The sequence below is a fragment of the Diospyros lotus genome, chromosome 3 (genome assembly GCF_014633365.1).
Source record: "Diospyros lotus cultivar Yz01 chromosome 3, ASM1463336v1, whole genome shotgun sequence".
NCBI lineage: Eukaryota > Viridiplantae > Streptophyta > Magnoliopsida > Ericales > Ebenaceae > Diospyros > Diospyros lotus.
Genome location: NC_068340.1, coordinates 36,715,220 through 36,734,504, shown reverse-complemented (window position 1 = coordinate 36,734,504; position 19,285 = coordinate 36,715,220). Strand labels below are relative to the sequence as shown.

Here is a 19,285-nt window from a genome sequence, read left to right as displayed (position 1 = left end):
AAGTTTATGAAACTGACAAAGGGAAAGTACAAATTAATCATGGTGTTTATCTGGTTATTTATATATTCCAATAGTTCAAGCCAATAGAAAATACCATTGGATGTTCCAGGGCAAACCATATTCTTGATTCAGAGACCTCAGAAGGCATATCCAAATTCCCATCTAATACCCTGCACAAAATCTCATACGCAGATCCTTCATTCTTTGATTGCACTTTAGGATCCTGCAAGAATAAGGCAAGGGAAATTGAGAACACCGCATAAAATCAAAACATAGATGCCTTGGGGGGGAGCATGGATGTGGTTGACCAACACACCTCTAGAAACTCATGAACTGCTCCAAGAAATTCAGATGGGTAACTTTTATTCAAGGAAACTAAAATTTGCTTGGCCCAGCTTCCTGAAAATAATTCAAGAAATAAAGATGGAAACAAGAAAAATGAAACAATTCAAACTTATGGACTGCTCCAACATCAGAATGTAAATGAACAGGTGTATCCCTAGCTGGATATATCTGTAAAATATTAACAACAAAAATCATCAAATGAACTGGGGAGGGGGGGACCTGATTCAGAACTTGTTGACTCATTTTTCCGATGCGGTAACCTCAGGCATGAATGAAGGACTTTAGACACTATTTGGTGAACAAATTGTTTCAGAGGAACATTCTCTATAATTGATAATAGAGCAACAGGGCCATGATCATCAGAGGAACTGCAAGCAAAAGAAATTAGTTTGATGGTGCAAAATTTGAAAACAAGAGAGCCATGACAAAACTGAAACAATAACAACACCTGTACTCAAGGAGAGAATCCACAAATGAAGCCAAGAATTTATCAATGTTGAACTCCTTGGTAAGTGCCACAAGAATTCCCGGAAGATCCCTATAATATATTACAGCAATTCAGACTTTCAAAATAGACAGAATAAGTATTGATATATTGAAATCAATAGTTTCAAGTCTACGGATTACCTTATCTCTACAAGAATATCCACTACCTTCTTGGGAAACACTTCAACAGATTGCAACTAGGAAAAATTTTACAAATAAAGTCAGGGTGTGAACTATGGTAAATAATTAGAGCAGCCAGATTCATTACCATACAAAAAGGAATTAAAAGAGTCATTATACAGAAAGAAAATTAAATGTGGTAAATATAACTAACTGTGCAAAGAGAGCTCAACAGAAAACAAGACAGATTGAAAACTACTAGCAATTATGCAAAACCTAAAGACAAATGAGTATGAATGTAATAAAGACGTGACATTATCATGTCCTGGAGCTTATTCCATAATCAACCAAAAAGCAGTTGTCCTTTTGCCTCTCTCCCTCTCCACTTGGTCTTACTACTTTGTCCTTCACCCTTTGCCTTAAAGAGATATAAGTCACAGACTCACAGCCAGTTATATCATCAAATTACTTGTCTTCAGAACTTAGGTACTAATAGTTAACTTCACATGAACCTGACAGACACCATAATTCCAAACGCCTTTCAACTACAAAATTAGCACAATCAGCAACTACTTACAGTTTTCAGAGTCTGCAATGGATGTCGTGGGTTCAAAGACATAAATCTAAATATAAACCAGTGCTTGGTGCATTGCTCCAGATGAAGATATTTAAAATGTTACACAATCAAAATTAGCTTTGGAAAAAAAGGGGGGAAAACTAGAAGCTATGAACTAACCTAAAAGCTGTATTATGCAACTTACTAACAAACAAACAGCATTAATAAATAATGGAGAACCAAATAACATTTAACCACTTTTTCAACTAATGGCTAACTGTGAAGATTCTGCCCCAAAACAAACAATGTAAGTTCCAGCATGATAGGGATAGGGACCAACACAAACTTATATAGACAAAAACTTGAACAGGCTAAACTAGATGCCACATTCAAAGATCTAAAGCAAATTGCATTGGATGCCTTTCAAAGTCACTTCCCATATAAATCCAAACTACATCCAGAAGCTTACGTCCTGACAAAGAAAATTGAAGAAGTCGTTCAAACTCAACTCAATCTAAGGCAAAAATTTCCAGAATAATCAAACTTGAAAGGCTCAGTGAAACTTAATTACAAGCTTGATGTGAAACTCGAACTTCATGAAGCCACAAAAATTTGACAGTATTCCGGAAGTTTCAGTTTAAGCCGCAAACATTTGGCATGCATGATATGCATGGGTACAACACAAACTCCATGACAAGGCTAACAAGACATACTTCTTCTTTGTGATATATATATATATATATTTCTGAGCATAAGAAGATGAATCCCAAGAACAACAGACTATTTAGTGTTGAAACAACAGGCACAAAAAAAATATTGACAGGTGGATTGCTGAAGAGCTAAATTAAGATAAGAACAAAAATCATTAAACCTAATGTCACAAAAATTGAAGACCAACTTGTAGTACCAAGCATGACACTACCTGCACTAGATTGATCAAGGCCATAACTGATGTACGGAACCACTGCAGATCAGTAGATTCTTTAGCATCATCACGGGCTACCTCGGCAATTGACCGCATCAAGCTTTTGACAAGTTTAGGGGACAAAGCTACCCTATTCGCAAGTAAACCAACAATCATCAAACAACCAGCCTGCACATAGAAAATGATACAACACTTCTGGCAGTCAGCAACAAGATAAAAATATAATGCTAAGTCACGCTCACTGAGTTGGACAAAACTGCATTCAAAGAAAAGGTGAACAAAACATGGACAGGGTTCAGTTAAGCAAGTATGAAGTAATAGTAATACAAATTGTATTACATAGCAAATGGCAAAGAGATCAAAGCTACCAATTTTTTATTAAAAGACAGCAAGGATCACAACTCTTAACATTCACATAGTGCTAATGATTATGATTAAACCCTTAGATATAAAACAAAGTGAAAGATGATGCTTACAAAAGATACATGGTGGATATAATACTTAAATTCAAAAAATTTAAAACTGCTAACACGCACCAAAAAAAACGAATAAAATAATGGATAGAATTGATTACAAGTCTATGATATCATACACCATTACAAGCAAAACCCCTCCAAGATATATGGTGCTTGCGGGTTTTGGAGGAAAGGGAACCAGGGAGGCCGTAAGAGAAGAAGAAGAACAGAACTCTATAGTACTTGAACAAGCAACAACAACAATCCCAAGCGTTAATCCCATTAGACGAGGTTAGCTACATGATTTCCAATCATCTCTATCCATAGCCATATATTTTGTAAGACCATTATACCCCCGTATTATTTTTAAGTGTTTCCAACCAAGTTTTCTTTAATCAGTACCGACACAATTGATGACTGATAATTCTATAAACTCACCTTGTGATCTGGACCACCTTTGGCATCAGGTTGCAATCCAGAGACTATATATGGGAGGATTCTCTGCACGGTACTGCTGTCAAGAGTTGTAAGAGAACCCAAAACCTCAATAATAACTGCCGTGCAGAGAGTAATCATAGGTCTAGATGGCTGAAACTTCTTGGTAGGTGAAGCCTGACAACATGTAAAAAACAAGAACCAAAAAAAGAAGTAATGTAATATGTCTATCACAAATAACAGTGAACAAATCAGGTGCAGAATATCGACTTACATAACTGCATATGACCTCCAAAACCCCCATATCACGAATGCACTGTTGCACTATGACCTTCCTAGGTGGTGCTGCACCTGAGGCTTTTACACCTTGAAGAAATTTCCACTTACTACTTCTACATCACGAGAATTTAAAAATCAAGTAATGCCCACAGAATAATAATGGCACTAATATGAAAAGTTATGAGGGATATTCCTTTTACCCTGTGTCTAGTAGCTGCACAACTCGAACAAAAGTATGGGTGTCATGGTAAGGCAAAGCACACATAATCAACTCTTCTGTGTTGTATACATAAATCCTACAAAACCAGCCAATACTTAGAATAACCTGAAATCATAAATTTTCACATTCCAGCATTCTTATATACCAACTAACCGAATTTGTTGATTATATAAAAGCAAAATTATGGTGAGGAGTAATGCTTACTTGTATTTACGTATCAAATACTCTAATGTCTTCAATGCCGAAGGAAGTTGAAGATAACCAGACAGCAAACGCAGGTAAGAACTAATGGTTGTGTTCATTTGGTTATTTTCCTCAATACTCATCAATTCTCTATCTAACTCTCTACTTTTATGGCTAAACAAATTGTTCTTGTAATTCCTGAACCTTTCATCCGCTCCTACAAGAACCTCCAACCCTGAAATTTAAACCAAAAACATAAAAAGATGACTCGTCTGAGCTACTTCACTGCCCCAGCTACAAAAATTAATGATTAAATACCCTGTTTGGTATGTTTACCATTAGCAGGAAACCCAGCTCAAAAACTTTGGAAATACAAAAAGTTCTTTTCGTTTACGGAACTGAATTTTTCAGGGAAAAAAAAAAAAAACACGAAACGTTTCGTGAGTATGTTTGGAAAACAGAGAACGGGCAAAATGGCAACTAATGTAATCAATCGGGCTATATGGGCCGTTTGTTGCGCTCCATGTGTTCTTCTTTTCTGCTACTTTCACTGTTTTGCCAATCCAGACTGATAAAAAAAAAAAAATCCACATAAAAGGTTTCCTGCACTGGCTAAAACAATACTTTTTCACCTAAAACCGTCTGTTTGACATGTAATTTCCGGAAAAAAATTTAAATCTGAATACAGCGACCTTCAACACAACCATGAGTCGGAACCAATGGTACCTGTGAGAGCTATGTCGAGGATAGCGTCGAGGTCGATGTCGGCGGCTTCTTTGGGGTCGAAGAGAATGGAAGGGCGAGTGAAGGGACGCTTCTGTGGCTCCGAGTCGGCTTTTATCAGAGACTTGATGGCCTGCAACTGCGAGGCGATGGAGGCCGCCATTGCTGGTGGTCGCGATGGTCTGAGAATTAGGGCTTTAGGGAGAGGTTTAAGAGACAGAGAGAGGCCCCTGTTTGTTTTTAGGGAGACGAACTCGCGCTGGGACTGGTCAAAAAGAAAAGGGCGTTGGCGTTTGATCTGATACGACAGCGTTTCGTTTCAATAGGGTTTTTCGCCCGTGGTGAATCCGAGCAACCGACCCACGTTAATTAATGTCCGGTTCATGCCTCAATGTTGGGTTACTTTTCGTTGAAAAATGACGTTTGCTCTGATTTAGTTTGAATAATGTTGTTTGGTATGTGAGCGCTAAAAGCATGGGTATAATGGAAATTTTCCATTTTGGCTATGAGAAATTCTATTCACAGCTATCTTTTGATTTTCGCAGCTACCTTTTAATATACTTAAAATAGTTTTGAACAAAAATTCAATTTTACCTTTCATTTTGTCGACGTTTGATTTCGGCCGACCGTGATTCGTTTTGGGCCGCGGTGAGTCAATCCAAAAAAAAAAATACCGAGAAGGAAGGAACCCCCCCCAAAGTTCCAAGCGTGTACACCAGAATCTTTTACGTGGTTCGGCCAGAACGATGCCTAGTCCACGGCCGCCATCTGATCATTCTCCCAGAGTGGCGGTATCTGATTATTCTCTTCTGTCCCTCCTCTTTGCTCCTCATGGCCCCCTTTATTTCCATTTTTCTTAAGGGACTTTTACAATCTAGATAATATATAAAAATACAGTGTTTGTATAATGGGGGACAAATAGTTCTTACCGCCTTCGCAAGACCGGGAGTGGGATCCTCATTACGAGGGGCATGGGCTATTACAGATAAAGTGATCGGACCCTACCTCTGACTTCTCAGCAGCTTTGCCGCTCATGCGAACTGGAGGTTTTAGGCGAGCGACCTGGATGGTCCAGCGATCTGGAGGATATTTCAGGAGCTCGTTAGTCGGTTGCTCCGAGCTCGTTGGGGGATTACCGGGAGCTCGCCATACGCTCGCTTTACGAGTTCCGGATCTTTGATGGAGGCTGGACCTTCCTTGACGAGGTCGTCCGGGCCTTCTTGGCCTTGGGTGATTGGGCCGGTCTATCGGACCGAGTCTGGCCCATGCGGGGTGATGCGGGAAATACATATAACATAAGCCCCCCAGTTCGTGGCACGATCTTCGTGCTGGGAACTGACGCGTGCCAGCTGTTCTTCCATCCCTCCACCTTCTGTCCAATCACCTTAAGTCTCGTCGTTCCACGCAGCACGCTTTGTCGGCAGCGCATTTAATGCGCGCCCCCTCCCCATTTCTGCGCATGATTAAACTCATGGGACCCACAAGCTGTTGTGCGGCCGCTGGATGCCGAGCATGTGATAAGTCGTCATTCGATCCGACGGTTGGGATGGATCAGGCCGTCAGTATAAATAGTGGGGAGTGTCCACCCGCTTCTTCTTTCACGCTATTTTGAAACTCCCTCAAACCTTTGCCTCCCTGCTTTCTCGTTTTTTCTCTCTCGAGGCCTCCGTTATCGCCGTGCTTTCAGACGTCTGCCGTTCTCGTCCGGTGCTTGGTACGAGTCCCCATTCAGTCGTCAAGCGCAGCTTTTAGGTAAGTTTGTCGTGACTTTCTTCTTCTTCTTGTGAGGCCGTCCACCGTTGGTTAGCCGTCGGTGGTTTCTCTGGCTTCGTCGATCGATGTCGTTCTCATTTTTGGAGAAAACGGCACGATTCGGTTTGTCGTTTGCTGGGCCTTTGGGTCCAATGACCTTAGGATTAGCTTTTCATGGAACACCGGGCTTGCGGCTGCAGCCCCTCCGCCCTAGGCGGTACCCCTTTTGCGAAGCGCTCGGCCTGGAAGACCTAGGGGACGTTTTAGGGTTTTTCTTCTAGTTTCTTGAGGTCTGGTTCGCGACTTGCGACCTGACTGTTCTCTCTTTTCCTTTGTAGATGTCCGACCAACACCGTGGAAATTCAGGTCAAAAGCGCTGCAATTATATCGTAGGAGAAAACGACACTTCGAGCTCCGAAGATTGTCTCATTATGGAGGGCCAAAATCTTGGGGGTGCGAGCTCGGGGTGCAGGGAGGTCGCCGTCCCGACCTCTCAGGAAACCGAGCTGAAGGTTCAAGATCAGATCGATGCTGATCTTGCGGTCTTCAAGAGATTCTCGTCCAAGGCCAAGCTTCACGAGGTGATGACTTGTGCTCAGGAGTTTCGTCTCCCCAGGACCTGCCGAATATACATCCCTGCATCGAGCTCCCATGCAGCCTACCCGCCAGCCAATTTCGTAGCTATTAGCCCCAAACACCTCGAGTCTGGCTTTAGGTTCCCAATAGCCCCGTACCTTATCGCCCTCTTGAACGACGTCAAGCTCACCCCCTTCCAACTAACACCGAATTCGTATGCCCAACTTACTTCTTTGGCCGTTTTATTCCTTATAAACAAACTTCCTCTCCCTTCCCCAAAACTGATAAGATTTTTATTTTCTTTCAAAAATGCCAAGGACGGGCTGTATTACCTGGCGGCCCGTTCTTCTCCGTACAAGGCCGCCCTTCCTCAGGGTAAAGCAAAGGGGAAGTCCAACGTGGGCGATTACAAGTCCAGTTGGTTCTTCGTGTCTTGCCCTTCCCTTTCTCTACTTAGGAATTGTAGCTTCGCACTGACCCCTGGTAAGAGAAGATGAGCTCTCACGAATCTTTCCTTTGTTCCGAGAGTGCTTGTTTTAACTTGCTCATGTTTTGATGCAGATTTTGGGGGGAATAAACCGATTTTATCGGCCGAGGAGACTGATATCCTTGGCAAACTTGTGGCTGCGGAGTCGAGCTCGGAGATTCTTGAACTTTCGGACGAGCTACTTCGCGAATACGAGCTCGCCCCTCCTCTTGGCACCGAGACTGTCGAGGGAGATCATTTCAGGGACTTGGGTGCGGAGGTTCTCTCTTCCGGCTTACAGCTCGCTGAGACGAACAGTTCAAGAGGGGAAGCCGACTAAGACGATAATATGGTTGATCTCGAGCTCCTCCAACCGAAGCGTCATAGGGCGAGGTCAAGCACTACGTCTTCCATAACCCCGAGCTATAGCTCGCGGGATGGCAGGTCGGAGCAGCCGCAGCCGCAGTCACGCACCCAGCAGTAGCAAACCCAGCAGTCGCGGGGGGGGCAGCAGGAGCAGCGGCAAAGAACACTGCCCCGTCAGCCCCAACAATCAAAGCAAGCTCATCTGCAGTTGGGGCATCGGCCACCTGCCTCCCGAGACCATGGTTCGAGTGGAGCCCGTGGGAAGGAGGTTGCAGTGGAGGTTCGAGACGCTCCTGCTGCCAGCTCGAAACGGAGATCGGACCAGCTGCAACAGGGGGAGGATATCAGGGCCAAACGGGTCAGGGTCCGTGAGAAGGAGCTGGCCGTGGAGGCCCTGCCAGGAGGGGTCTTTGTTGGTCCCCTCCTGGATTCCGTGCCCGATTTCCTGGGTCCGAACTCTAAGCCCCTTGACGACCCGAAGTTAAAGGGAATCCCCCTTTGTGATTTTGTCGCCCGTCACAGCCTGGTGGTAAGTAGGAATTCTTCGTACCTTGGTTTCTTCGTGCCTGGTCGTAACTTCTTCACGGTATAACTTGAAATTTCTTCAACAAAGCTCCCGTATTTTTGAAAGGTCCACTGATAAGGAACTTTTGAGTATGTAACTTGATAATAAACTGTTCGAAAATAGGTCCAGGTAGATCCGGAGTTTTATCAGCTCGTAGACTAACGCTCTTTAACCAGCTCGTTGATGATAGTTGTAATAATCAACGCGAACACTCATACCTAGGCAATTTCCAGGAAACCCCGTTCGGCATATTTTGACGAAATAACGAGAGCCTTCCCGAGATATATGTAAAGTCGGACGGCCTTGTGATCTTGTCTAACATGCGGTGGCTGAGAAGCTCGTTATAGGGCGTGTGCCTGATAGGTCGCGAATACTTTATTTTTAGCCAAGTTAAGACGGATCTCAGCTGATAGGGTCCAATACGCAAAGTTTGCTAGGGTATGAGCTTATGCCATGGCCTCGGCCGACATGTTGAGGCTTTAATAAGTTTTCAATAAATTGGGAGCGAACACTCAGGTAGGTCGCAGACCATGGCTTTAAGCCAAGATAGGAGGACCCCAGCTAGTGAAAGCGCAGCCTGTAGCACCAAGTTATATGTTCAGGCGGGTCATACAGTGACCCCAGCTAACACACCATGGCTTGTTATTTCGTTTGACTTGTACGGCCGGGATATGTGTCCAGGTAGGTCGCGTTACGTCCTCAGCTAACACCCAGTGGCTTCTACAAGTTTTATTTGAACTGAGAGGGAACACCCAGGTAGGTCGCAGACCATGGCTTTAAGCCAAGATAAAAGGATCTCGGCTAGCGAACCCAAGCTCGGGGTTACTTGTGGAAGTGGTTGCTCAGTAGGTTCCGAACCATGACATAAAGTCAAGATGACTGGTTCTCAGCTCGCAAACCACGACCTGATGGAGGGACCGAGGTAAATGCTCGGTTAAGCCGTTGACCGTAGCGCCGTGGCTAGGTTATTTAGGCATCAGCTCGCAAACCATGGCTTCTCGACCCCTCGTTACGGGGGCATTCAATCGAATACCAATAAGAATAAAGTGTAATGAAAGTTCATAAATTCTGACCAGAATCATGAAAGTCATTCGTAATGAAAAAGACGGAGCATAGGCAAGAACGATTACATTTATCTGAAGTAAGGACGAAGATGTTCTGCGTTCCAAGCTCGTGGGAGAGGGAAACCGTCCATGTTTGCCAGATGATATGCTCCGTTATTCAAATTTTCTTTGATGATAAATGGACCTTCCCAGTTAGGCCCTAAGGTGCCATCGCTTGCCGCCCGTGCTCCTGGTAGTACTAGGCGTAGTACCGGATCTCCGACGTTGTAACGTCGGATTCGGACCTTCCTGTTATAGTATCGTGCCACTCTTTGTTGATAAATTGCGATCCTCACGCGAGCTACATCTCTTGATTCCTCGAGCAGGTCCAGATTAGCCGCCAGTAGCTCGTTATTGCGATCTGAGCTGAAGGTGGCCCTTCGGTGGCTGGCCACTTTATTCTCAGCGGGGATCATAGCCTCCGACCCATACGCCATTGAGAATGGGGTTTCTCCAGTGCTGCTTCGGGCTGTTGTTCGATAGGTCCATAGCACTGTTTGCAGTTCATCCACCCAGGCCCCCTTTCTAGCCTCAAGCTTTGTCTTCAGGGTCTGCTTGATTATTTTGTTGACTGCTTCGACCTGCCCATTGGCCTGGGGGTGATCAACGGCGGTGAAACTCTTTTGAATCCCCATTGACTCGCAGAATTGGATGAATTGCTCGCTGGTAAATTGGGTTCCGTTGTCCGTTACTATTTGCTGTGGCACTCCAAATCTGCAGATTATGTTATCCCATGTAAAAGCTTGTGTCTTCGCACTGGTGATCTGTGCGAGCTCTTTGGCCTCTGCCCATTTGGTGAAGTAGTCAACTGCCACTATGGCATGTTTGCATCCTCCGCGAGCCGTGGGCAGCGGCCCGTTTAGATCCATGCCCCAAATGGCAAAGGGCCAAGGGCTGCTCATCTGCTGCAGGTAAGCCGGCGGAGCTCGCGGAACCTTGGCGAACCTTTGGCACTTCTCGCATTTCTTGACCGTCTTTATGGCATCTTGCTTCACGGTGGGCCAATAAAACCCTTGTCGGAGGGCCTTTTGTGCCAGAGAGAGTGCCCCTGCATGATTACCGCAGTGGCCTGCATGAATTTCTTCTAGCACAGACTGGCAATCGGTGCCGTCAATGCACCTCAGGAGTGGGGCTGAGAATCCCCTCTTGTACAGTCTTTCATCGTAGATGCAATATCGGGCGGCTTGAGCTCGCAGGCGACGTGCTTCCAGCTTGTCTTCCGGTAGTTTCCCGTCTTGCAGATATTCCAAGATGGGGGTCATCCATGAGTTTTGGGGCACCGTGATCAGTAGCGTTTCATCTCGTTGTTCTGTGCTCGGGGTGGCCAAAAAATCGACAGGTATGTCCCCCAAGAATTCTGCGTCCCGGGCAGTTGCTAGGCGAGCCAGAGCGTCCGCATGAGAGTTCTGGGAACGGGGGATTTGATGCATTTCATATTTTTCGAAAGTGGCTAAAAGTTCGCGTGCCTTCTGTAAGTATGCTGCCATCTTCGTGTCTCTGGCCTGGTATTCTCCCCGCACCTGGTTGACAACTAGTTGAGAGTCGCTGAAGATCTCCAAGAATTCAGCTCGTATTTCCTTTGCCAGGCGGAGTCCTGCTAGTAAGGCTTCATACTCGGATTCATTATTGGTGGCTAAAAAACCGAACCTCAGGGCGCAGAGGATTTTGTGACCTTCGGGGCTTATTAGCATAACCCCGGCTCCCGCTCCTTGTTCGTTCGATGATCCATCGACGTATAGTTCCCAGGACGGTCCTTTCAGGTTTTCCGGCTCTTCGTCAATTGGCCCAGTAAACTCGGCAATGAAGTCTGCCAACGCTTGACCCTTTATCGCCGTCCTTGGTTTGTACTTTATGTCGAACTGAGCGAGCTCAATAGACCATTTTAGTAAACGACCTGAGGTATCCGATTTTTGGAGGATTTGTTTCAATGGGTATTTGGTCAGGACTTCGATCTCATGAGCTTGAAAATAGGGTCGCAGCTTCCTCGACGCCACTATTAGACAGTAAGCTAATTTTTCGATTGGTGCGTACCTTGTTTCTGCATCGATTAGGCTTTTGGAGACGTAATAAATGGGGTGCTGCACCCCTTCTTCCCCCCGAACGAGGGCCGCGCTGAGAGCCTGTTGGGATACTCCTAAGTACAAGGTCAACCTCTCTCCCTCCTTAGGTTTGGCGAGCAGCGGGGCCCGTCCCATGTACTCCTTTAGTTGTTGGAATGCGAACTCGCATTCTTCTGTCCATCTGAAGTCTTTCTCCTTTTTAAGAAGCTCGAAGAAAGGGGCACACTTGTCAGTTGCCTTTGAAATGAAACGGCTCAGAGCCGCGACCTGACCATTGAGGCTTTGCACCTCCTTCTTTCTTATAGGCGACCTCATGTCGAGCAGAGCCTTAATTTTGTCTGGGTTGGCTTCAATGCCTCTGTTGTTTACCATAAACCCAAGAAATTTTCTAGAGGCTACACCGAAGGCGCACTTGAGCGGGTTGAGCTTCATCTGATATTTCCTGAGGACTCCAAACGTTTCTCTTAGATCGAAAACGTGGTCCGTCACTTGCTCGGATTTTACCAGCATGTCGTCAACGTATACTTCCATGGTTTTTCCGATCAGTGTTTCGAACATCGTATTGACCAGCCTCTGGTAGGTCGCGCCAGCATTCTTCAATCCAAAGGGCATGACCTTGTAACAATAGAGCCCCCGGTCGGTTATGAACGAGGTGTGCTCTTGGTCCGTTGGGTTCATGGGGATTTGGTTGTAGCCTGAATAGGCATCCATGAAACTGAGGAGGCGGTGACCAGCCGTTGCATCTACGAGTTGATCGATTCTGGGGAGGGGAAAGCTGTCTTTAGGACAGGCCTTGTTCAGGTCGGTGAAGTCGATGCAGGTCCTCCACTTCCCGTTTTTCTTTTTTACTAGGACCGGGTTGGCCACCCAGACCGGATAGTGGGCTTCCTTGATGAAATTATTCGCCAAGAGTTTGTCCACTTCTTCTTTAAGAGCGGTATAACGCTCCGGAGTCATTGGCCTCCTCTTCTGGCGCACTGGCCTGTAGCCTGGATCTACGTTGAGCCTGTGTGACATGACTTCTGGGGCGATTCCCACCATATCTTCGTGGTTCCATGCGAATACATCAAGGTTAGCTTTAAGGAAATCTATAAGTTGGGATTTTTCCTCGGGGGCTAGACTCTTGCCTAGCTTGAGGTGCTTTTCCTTGTCTGCCTCGCCAACTGAGATATCTTCGAGCTCTTCCATGGGACCGGTGGGCTTTTCGCAGTCGACCTCGCGTGGATCCAGGTCCTCCCATCGGCCGGTTGATCGCGGGCCGACTTTTGCGATGATATTTACTTTCTTTCCCTTTGCTCCTATTTTCAGGGCGTCCTCATAGCAACGTCTTGCGAGGTGCTGCTCGCCTCGTACACACCCTACACCGTCGGGGGTCGGGAATTTCACCGTAAGCGACCTGGTTGAGGTCACTAGATCCAGGTCGTTCATCGCCGGCCTTCCGAGTACGACGTTGTATGCTGAGGGGCAGTCAATTATGAGGAATTCTGCCAAAGTAGTGGCCTGGCGGTTCGCATTCCCGATGGTGAGGGGAAGGCTGATCCGACCGACGGGAATCACTGCGTCTCCCGTGAACCCATAGAGTGGCTCTGGGGACGAACCCAACTGTTCCGGTCCCAAACCCATCTGATCGAAGCATGCTCTGTACATTACATTTACCGAGCTGCCCGTGTCCACCATTATCCTCCGCACTTCGGAGTTGCCGACCTGGGCTCGTATAACGAGTGCGTCGTTGTGCGGCCAATGGACGTCTCTGGCGTCTTCTTCCGAGAAAAACATCTTCTCTGGGATTGGGTTACCCCTAGGCCGCTTCGCGGGAACCGGCTCTTCGCCCGATCTCGCTAGCAAGACATGGTTGGCCTCTCGTATGTATTTGTCGCGGGATTTGTGGGAGGAACCAGCGAGGTGGGGCCCGCCATGGATCGTGTAGATGGTTCATACAGCCGGTGCTTGGTCGTCATCGGTGGGAGGCTGCTGCTGTACCGGCGGCTGGCTTGGTTGATTAGTCGGCCGCACCACGTAATCTTTCAAGCGACCTCTTCTTATCAGATCTTCGATGGCGTCCCTTAGGACCCAGCATTCCGAGGTGTTGTGACCCGCCTCGTTGTGGTACGCGCAAAATTTTTCTTTGTTTCGGAATTTGTTTGGGGTTCTTAACGGGTTGGGCTTCCCGAATTCCTCTTTGTTCCTTTCGATGGCGAAGATCCTTTCTTGGGGGTCTGACAGGGCACAGTAGCTGTCAAAGCGCTGTGATCTATGAGGTCGCTCATCTCCCTCTGCCTTCCGAGCTCGCTTGAACACTTCATTGCTCGAGCGCTCCCCCCGAGCTTCTCTTCCGGCGTCTCCGTTGTGCCTTTTCTTATTCTGGCTGGAGCCCCCAACTTCTTCTCTCGACCCGACGGGCTTCTTCGTCCCGAAGGCGTCTTCCCATCAGATTTCCTTGGAAGCTCGTTCATAGAATTCCCCCAGGTCTTTGACCGGGGTTCGGTAGATGCTCTCGTAGAGCTTTCCGTCTTTTCGGAGGCCGGCGGAGATCGCCGTTAGGATACTTTCATCCGAGGGATCCTCGACGTTGCTCACCTCGCGCCTGAACCTGGCGATGTAATCCCTTAATGGTTCGTTTGCTTTCTGGAATACGGTGGCAAGGTGGCGCGAGCTGCCTCCTTAGAGCCCTGTATTGGTTAAGGAACCTCTGTTGGCACTCCTCCCAGCTGTTGATGCTACGAGGCGGAAGGCTCCTGAACCAAGCTCGGGGGATGTCTCCTAAGATTGCTGGGAAAGCGCGACATTTAGCCAGCGAGCTGGTTGTCTGTAGATCCATTTGCACGTTGTACGCATCCAGGTAATCATAGGGGTCGCTGTCCCCATTATATTGTGGCATGCTCGGGACCTTAAACCTCCGGGGCAGGGGTTCGAGCTCAATTTCTCTGGCGAACGGCGTCCTATCCCCACGGCCATTATTCTGGCTGCGGACTCCTTGTCGTTCCTCCAGCTGTCGCACCCTCTGATACAGCTCTTCCACAGTTGAGTCCGGTCCTACTGATTGCTGGGCTTGCGATCGCCTGCTTCTTTCTCGGACTGGGGAGCGGTGAATTGGGGACGGGTAGTTATCCCCGATATCTTCTTCCGCGGGTGGGTGTCTCTCCTCCCGCGGTTGGCGGACCCTGCGAGGCGACGCCGGTGGGTCGTGGACAGCCCGTGCTTGAGCTTGGGCCAGAATTCTGACCGCGTCAGCGAGTTGCATTACCATATTCTCCAATGCTTCCTGGCGCTGTTGCCAGTCCCGGATCGTCCCTGTCCCGGTGATTTGGACAGTAGGCTGGACAGGGATCCGTGGTGGTATGCCGGGAGCGTCTCCGGCGGGCGGCGGCAAAGGAGTATCGGCTGTCGGGGCAATGGGTCCTCCATTTGGTGGTAAGTCTCGTGGTCGGTCGTGGTGATTTTCAGGCGGGTCGACCGCCGCCTCGGAACTTCTAGTATTCCTTCCTCTAGCCATGGCTATTGATCAGAGCGGCCCCTTCCTCTAGCGCCAAAATGTCGACGTTTGATTTCGGCCGACCGTGATTCGTTTTGGGCCGCGGTGAGTCAATCCAAAAAAAAAAATACCGAGAAGGAAGGAACCCCCCCCCAAAGTTCCAAGCGTGTACACCAGAATCTTTTACATGGTTCGGCCAGAACGATGCCTAGTCCACGGCCGCCATCTGATCATTCTCCCAGAGTGGCGGTATCTGATTATTCTCTTCTGTCCCTCCTCTTTGCTCCTCATGGCCCCCTTTATTTCCATTTTTCTTGAGGGACTTTTACAATCTAGATAATATATAAAAATACAGTGTTTGTATAATGGGGGACAAATAGTTCTTACCGCCTTCGCAAGACCGGGAGTGGGATCCTCATTACGAGGGGCATGGGCTGTTACAGATAAAGTGATCGGACCCTACCTCTGACTTCTCAGCAGCTTTGCCGCTCATGCGAGCTGGAGGTTTTAGGCGAGCGACCTGGATGGTCCAGCGATCTGGAGGATATTTCAGGAGCTCGTTAGTCGGTTGCTCCGAGCTCGTTGGGGGATTACCGGGAGCTCGCCATACGCTCGCTTTACGAGTTCCGGATCTTTGATAGAGGCTGGACCTTCCTTGACGAGGTCGTCCGGGCCTTCTTGGCCTTGGGTGATTGGGCCGGTCTATCGGACCGAGTCTGGCCCATGCGGGGTGATGCGGGAAATACATATAACACATTTTATTCAATGTTCAACTACCCACATTACCCATCCATCTACCATCGTACTTTTTTCTTATCGGTCAAACTCTTTAATTAATTTTTTATTATTTTATGCTCTTATTTGTAAAGTTATTTTTCTCATCATCATAACAGAGAGGTCACTCATTTCTATTGTTTCACGTCCACCATTACTCAATTATTTTCTCTCAATTAGTTGGAGTTAGCCATAGATTACTACAATCAAATGTTGACGATGATATGGATAGAGTTTGACGAGGAAGATAACAACTATTCAAAAAAAAAAAAATCACAAATCATTTGATGGACAAATAAATGAGTTTTGAGAGTTACAGTAATATTTGTATGTATCTATTGGTGTCTGTTATAGGAAGTCGGGAAGTTGAATTCGAGAAACTTCAAGATTCCTAAACCTTAAGATTCGGGAAAATTGGGTTTCCTCAAATCCTAAAGTACTAGAAAATCTATGTTTCCCGAACTACAGGGTTCGACGAACTTTGGCTTTTTCGAATCCTATAATTCGAGAAATTCCAACTTCCTCTAACCCTAAGATTTGGGGAATCCCAACTTCCTCGAACCTTGAAGTTCGAGAAACATGGTAATAAAGTAAATTCTCAAAATACCTTCAATACGTTTCATTTCAAACAATAAAAACTAATCCTATTAACAATATTTAAACTCAAAAACTTCAATTTATAATTAAGTTAATTTGACTATTACACCAAGTGTTGTATTCTTCTAAATTTTGTCTAAAAAATACAAATTCAACTATAATTTTAAATGTCACCCAATAAATAGCGCGAGATCAAAAATTTGATTCTACTTTCATACGAAATTATATAATTTTCTATATTTATTCGATAGGTCAAATCTTACATTTCGATTTGTTATCAAATTTATTTGTATATCTAGGTTGGGGTGAAAGTAGACTATGATTTTAAAAATAGTGAGACAGTTCAAATTAATGATTGGAGTCTAGACACTTCTCAAATTTATCTCATTATAAATCTTTTAGTTTCTACTTACATATACAGAACATGATGCATATTTCCTGTAATTATTTAAATAATCATTTTATTTGGTTAACAAAGCACTTCTCATATTCAAAACTATCGTCTATGTGTAATTTTGCTTAAACAACACAACAACTAAATAAATTGAATTTATGATCTTTAAGTTACAATCAAACAAACAAAAATTTACCATTGCAGCAAGATTTATCATCATTTAATTTTGTTTAAAATACGTTTTCAATTGTTCTCCAACAAAGCCATATCTTATTATTAGAGCTATTCATTTATAAAAAAACAATAACTAAACTATTGTTATTGAAAAAATAATATTGTTAATTTTGTATTTTTAATAATACTTTTTTTTTGCATGTATTTATGATAACTTAAATTAATTTATTTATTATTACACATATTCATGGTATTACTAATACCGTAATATTCATTATTTTAAAATTTAAATAGAACGTTGAATTGGAAATAGAATAGGAACAAGGCTTAAAGGTATAATGGAAATGCATTTTTCTTTAAATATATATAATAATTTAAATTATAATAAAATATAAAAAATATAATTTAAAATTACAAAAAACAAAATTTAAATATTTAATAAAATTTATTGGCGTGGGCAACGACTTTTATATGTAATATATAAAAGCGTCATAGACTTATATAAATTTTATTGTAATGATGGTTCAAATGTAACATCGTAATTTTCGTGTCAATATTGAGAATTTAAATTTTTAATAATTACACTTATATCTTACTTTTTTTCAAGTATATAGTAACCTAAGGAGAAAATACATAATTTTGAATATGTATTCACTTAAAATGTAGTTTCAAAATATATCCATAAATTTTTAGATTCAAAATTATACCATTAAAATTGAAAACATTAATTAAATACATAATAATAAAAAATACCCCTACTAACAAATTAATCATGTATCTTCTCCTTGCACTTATTATTATTGATTTATTAGTGTCATTTGACTCGCTTAAGAATATCATATTAAATGTTAAATTATTTAATAAGAGTTTAAAAGTATTTTAGCGTGCAGTGAATAACATGATTCGACTTAGTTGTATATTTTTAATATCTGATGAGTTAAGTTTAAATCTTGATATAAATATAATAATTATCCATTATCGTCATTTTATAGATAATATAAATAAGTTTATAGATTAAGGTCCATTTTGATTGTGGTCAAACAATGACATACATATAATTAAACCAATTAATTATACGTTCAATACAAGTAATGTACACTTTATGTATGATAGTCAACAATAAATATAACAATTAATACGCACCTGAAATAAAATATATATATATATATTGGGGAAATAACAATCAACATTAATTCATTAATCACTGACTAATGTCTAGTTTCTTAATTTTTTTGTTGGTCTCGATGACTACTTCAAATGTTTATCAAACCTTGGACTTGCCTAGCAGTGTCTACAAACTAATTTTTTATTTTTTTCACATTTTCTTAAAAAAATGTATATATATTATTTTTAGAATAATGTTATTGGTATACCTTTGTACACCTTGGACTACATAAATGTGGCTACACAAAGGTGTACCAATGACAAAAATATCCTTCATAAGACGCATTGAGGCGCACGAAGAGGCACATGGTATTTTGGTCATAATACCCCTTGTGTAGTTCAAGATGTACAAAAATAATGTACATGTAACATAATTTTTATTTTTATATGTGTTTCTTTTATTTTCTCATTCCACGTTTTGTGTGTTATACGTGCTACACTCATGCATGTTCTAGCCTGATACGTGAGATGCACACACATAAAAATCAATTGTTGTATTTAGTTATACTTTCACCATCAATTAGTTGTTATTAATTTTTGCGATGTTTCACTTATCTTATTATTTATTGGCAGTGGTCCAAATTTCAGTGAATCCTAATTTATTAACAACTATTTGTAAACCTCGTCAAACACTCCAAAAAACTCTTCAAATTTATCTTTACAATCTTATAAACCAAAACACTGTACTCACAATTTTTGAATTAATCTAAAACCTAATCAATTTTGTTTCCAATAACGGGTTAAACTCTAATCTAGTTATTGGATCATACTAACCCAATCAAACTCGGTCCAATAGAGACTCAAGATTATTATCGCTCTTCTCAGCTCTATACCTACAAGCAGTAATCATTATCGCATTTATATCTGTAACATTTTCGCGCTCATTACAGATTCTATTGACATTTAATATAATATTTAATAAAAGTCTTGTCAGAACCATATATTTGTCAAAGAGTCTCGTCAGTACAAAATACTATTGCATTCCGTTGCAATACTCGTGGGTTGTTTACACCTCAGAAAACCCTTTATTCTCATATATAATCTAGGTTGGTCGCAAGGTAAAATATATTATTTTTAACTTATCGACACTCTGTC

General features: G+C 43.6%; 1 protein-coding gene across 1 annotated transcript in view; it reads right to left on the bottom strand.

Annotated features, from left to right (window-relative positions):
• LOC127796712 (uncharacterized protein At3g06530) overlaps positions 1 to 4,969 on the bottom strand; it is a 54,086-nt gene extending 49,117 nt beyond the window's left edge. The window contains exons 1-11 of the mRNA XM_052329020.1: positions 4,731 to 4,969; positions 4,026 to 4,239; positions 3,802 to 3,897; positions 3,597 to 3,714; positions 3,326 to 3,499; positions 2,430 to 2,600; positions 973 to 1,028; positions 794 to 883; positions 565 to 713; positions 317 to 399; positions 95 to 223 (exon numbers count right to left, since the gene is read on the bottom strand). Of these exons, the coding sequence (XP_052184980.1) occupies positions 95 to 223; positions 317 to 399; positions 565 to 713; positions 794 to 883; positions 973 to 1,028; positions 2,430 to 2,600; positions 3,326 to 3,499; positions 3,597 to 3,714; positions 3,802 to 3,897; positions 4,026 to 4,239; positions 4,731 to 4,890 (1,440 nt within the window). The 5' untranslated portion in view covers positions 4,891 to 4,969. The remainder of the gene's footprint in view (positions 1 to 94; positions 224 to 316; positions 400 to 564; positions 714 to 793; positions 884 to 972; positions 1,029 to 2,429; positions 2,601 to 3,325; positions 3,500 to 3,596; positions 3,715 to 3,801; positions 3,898 to 4,025; positions 4,240 to 4,730) is intronic.
• Between the last annotated feature and the right edge of the window lie 14,316 nt (positions 4,970 to 19,285).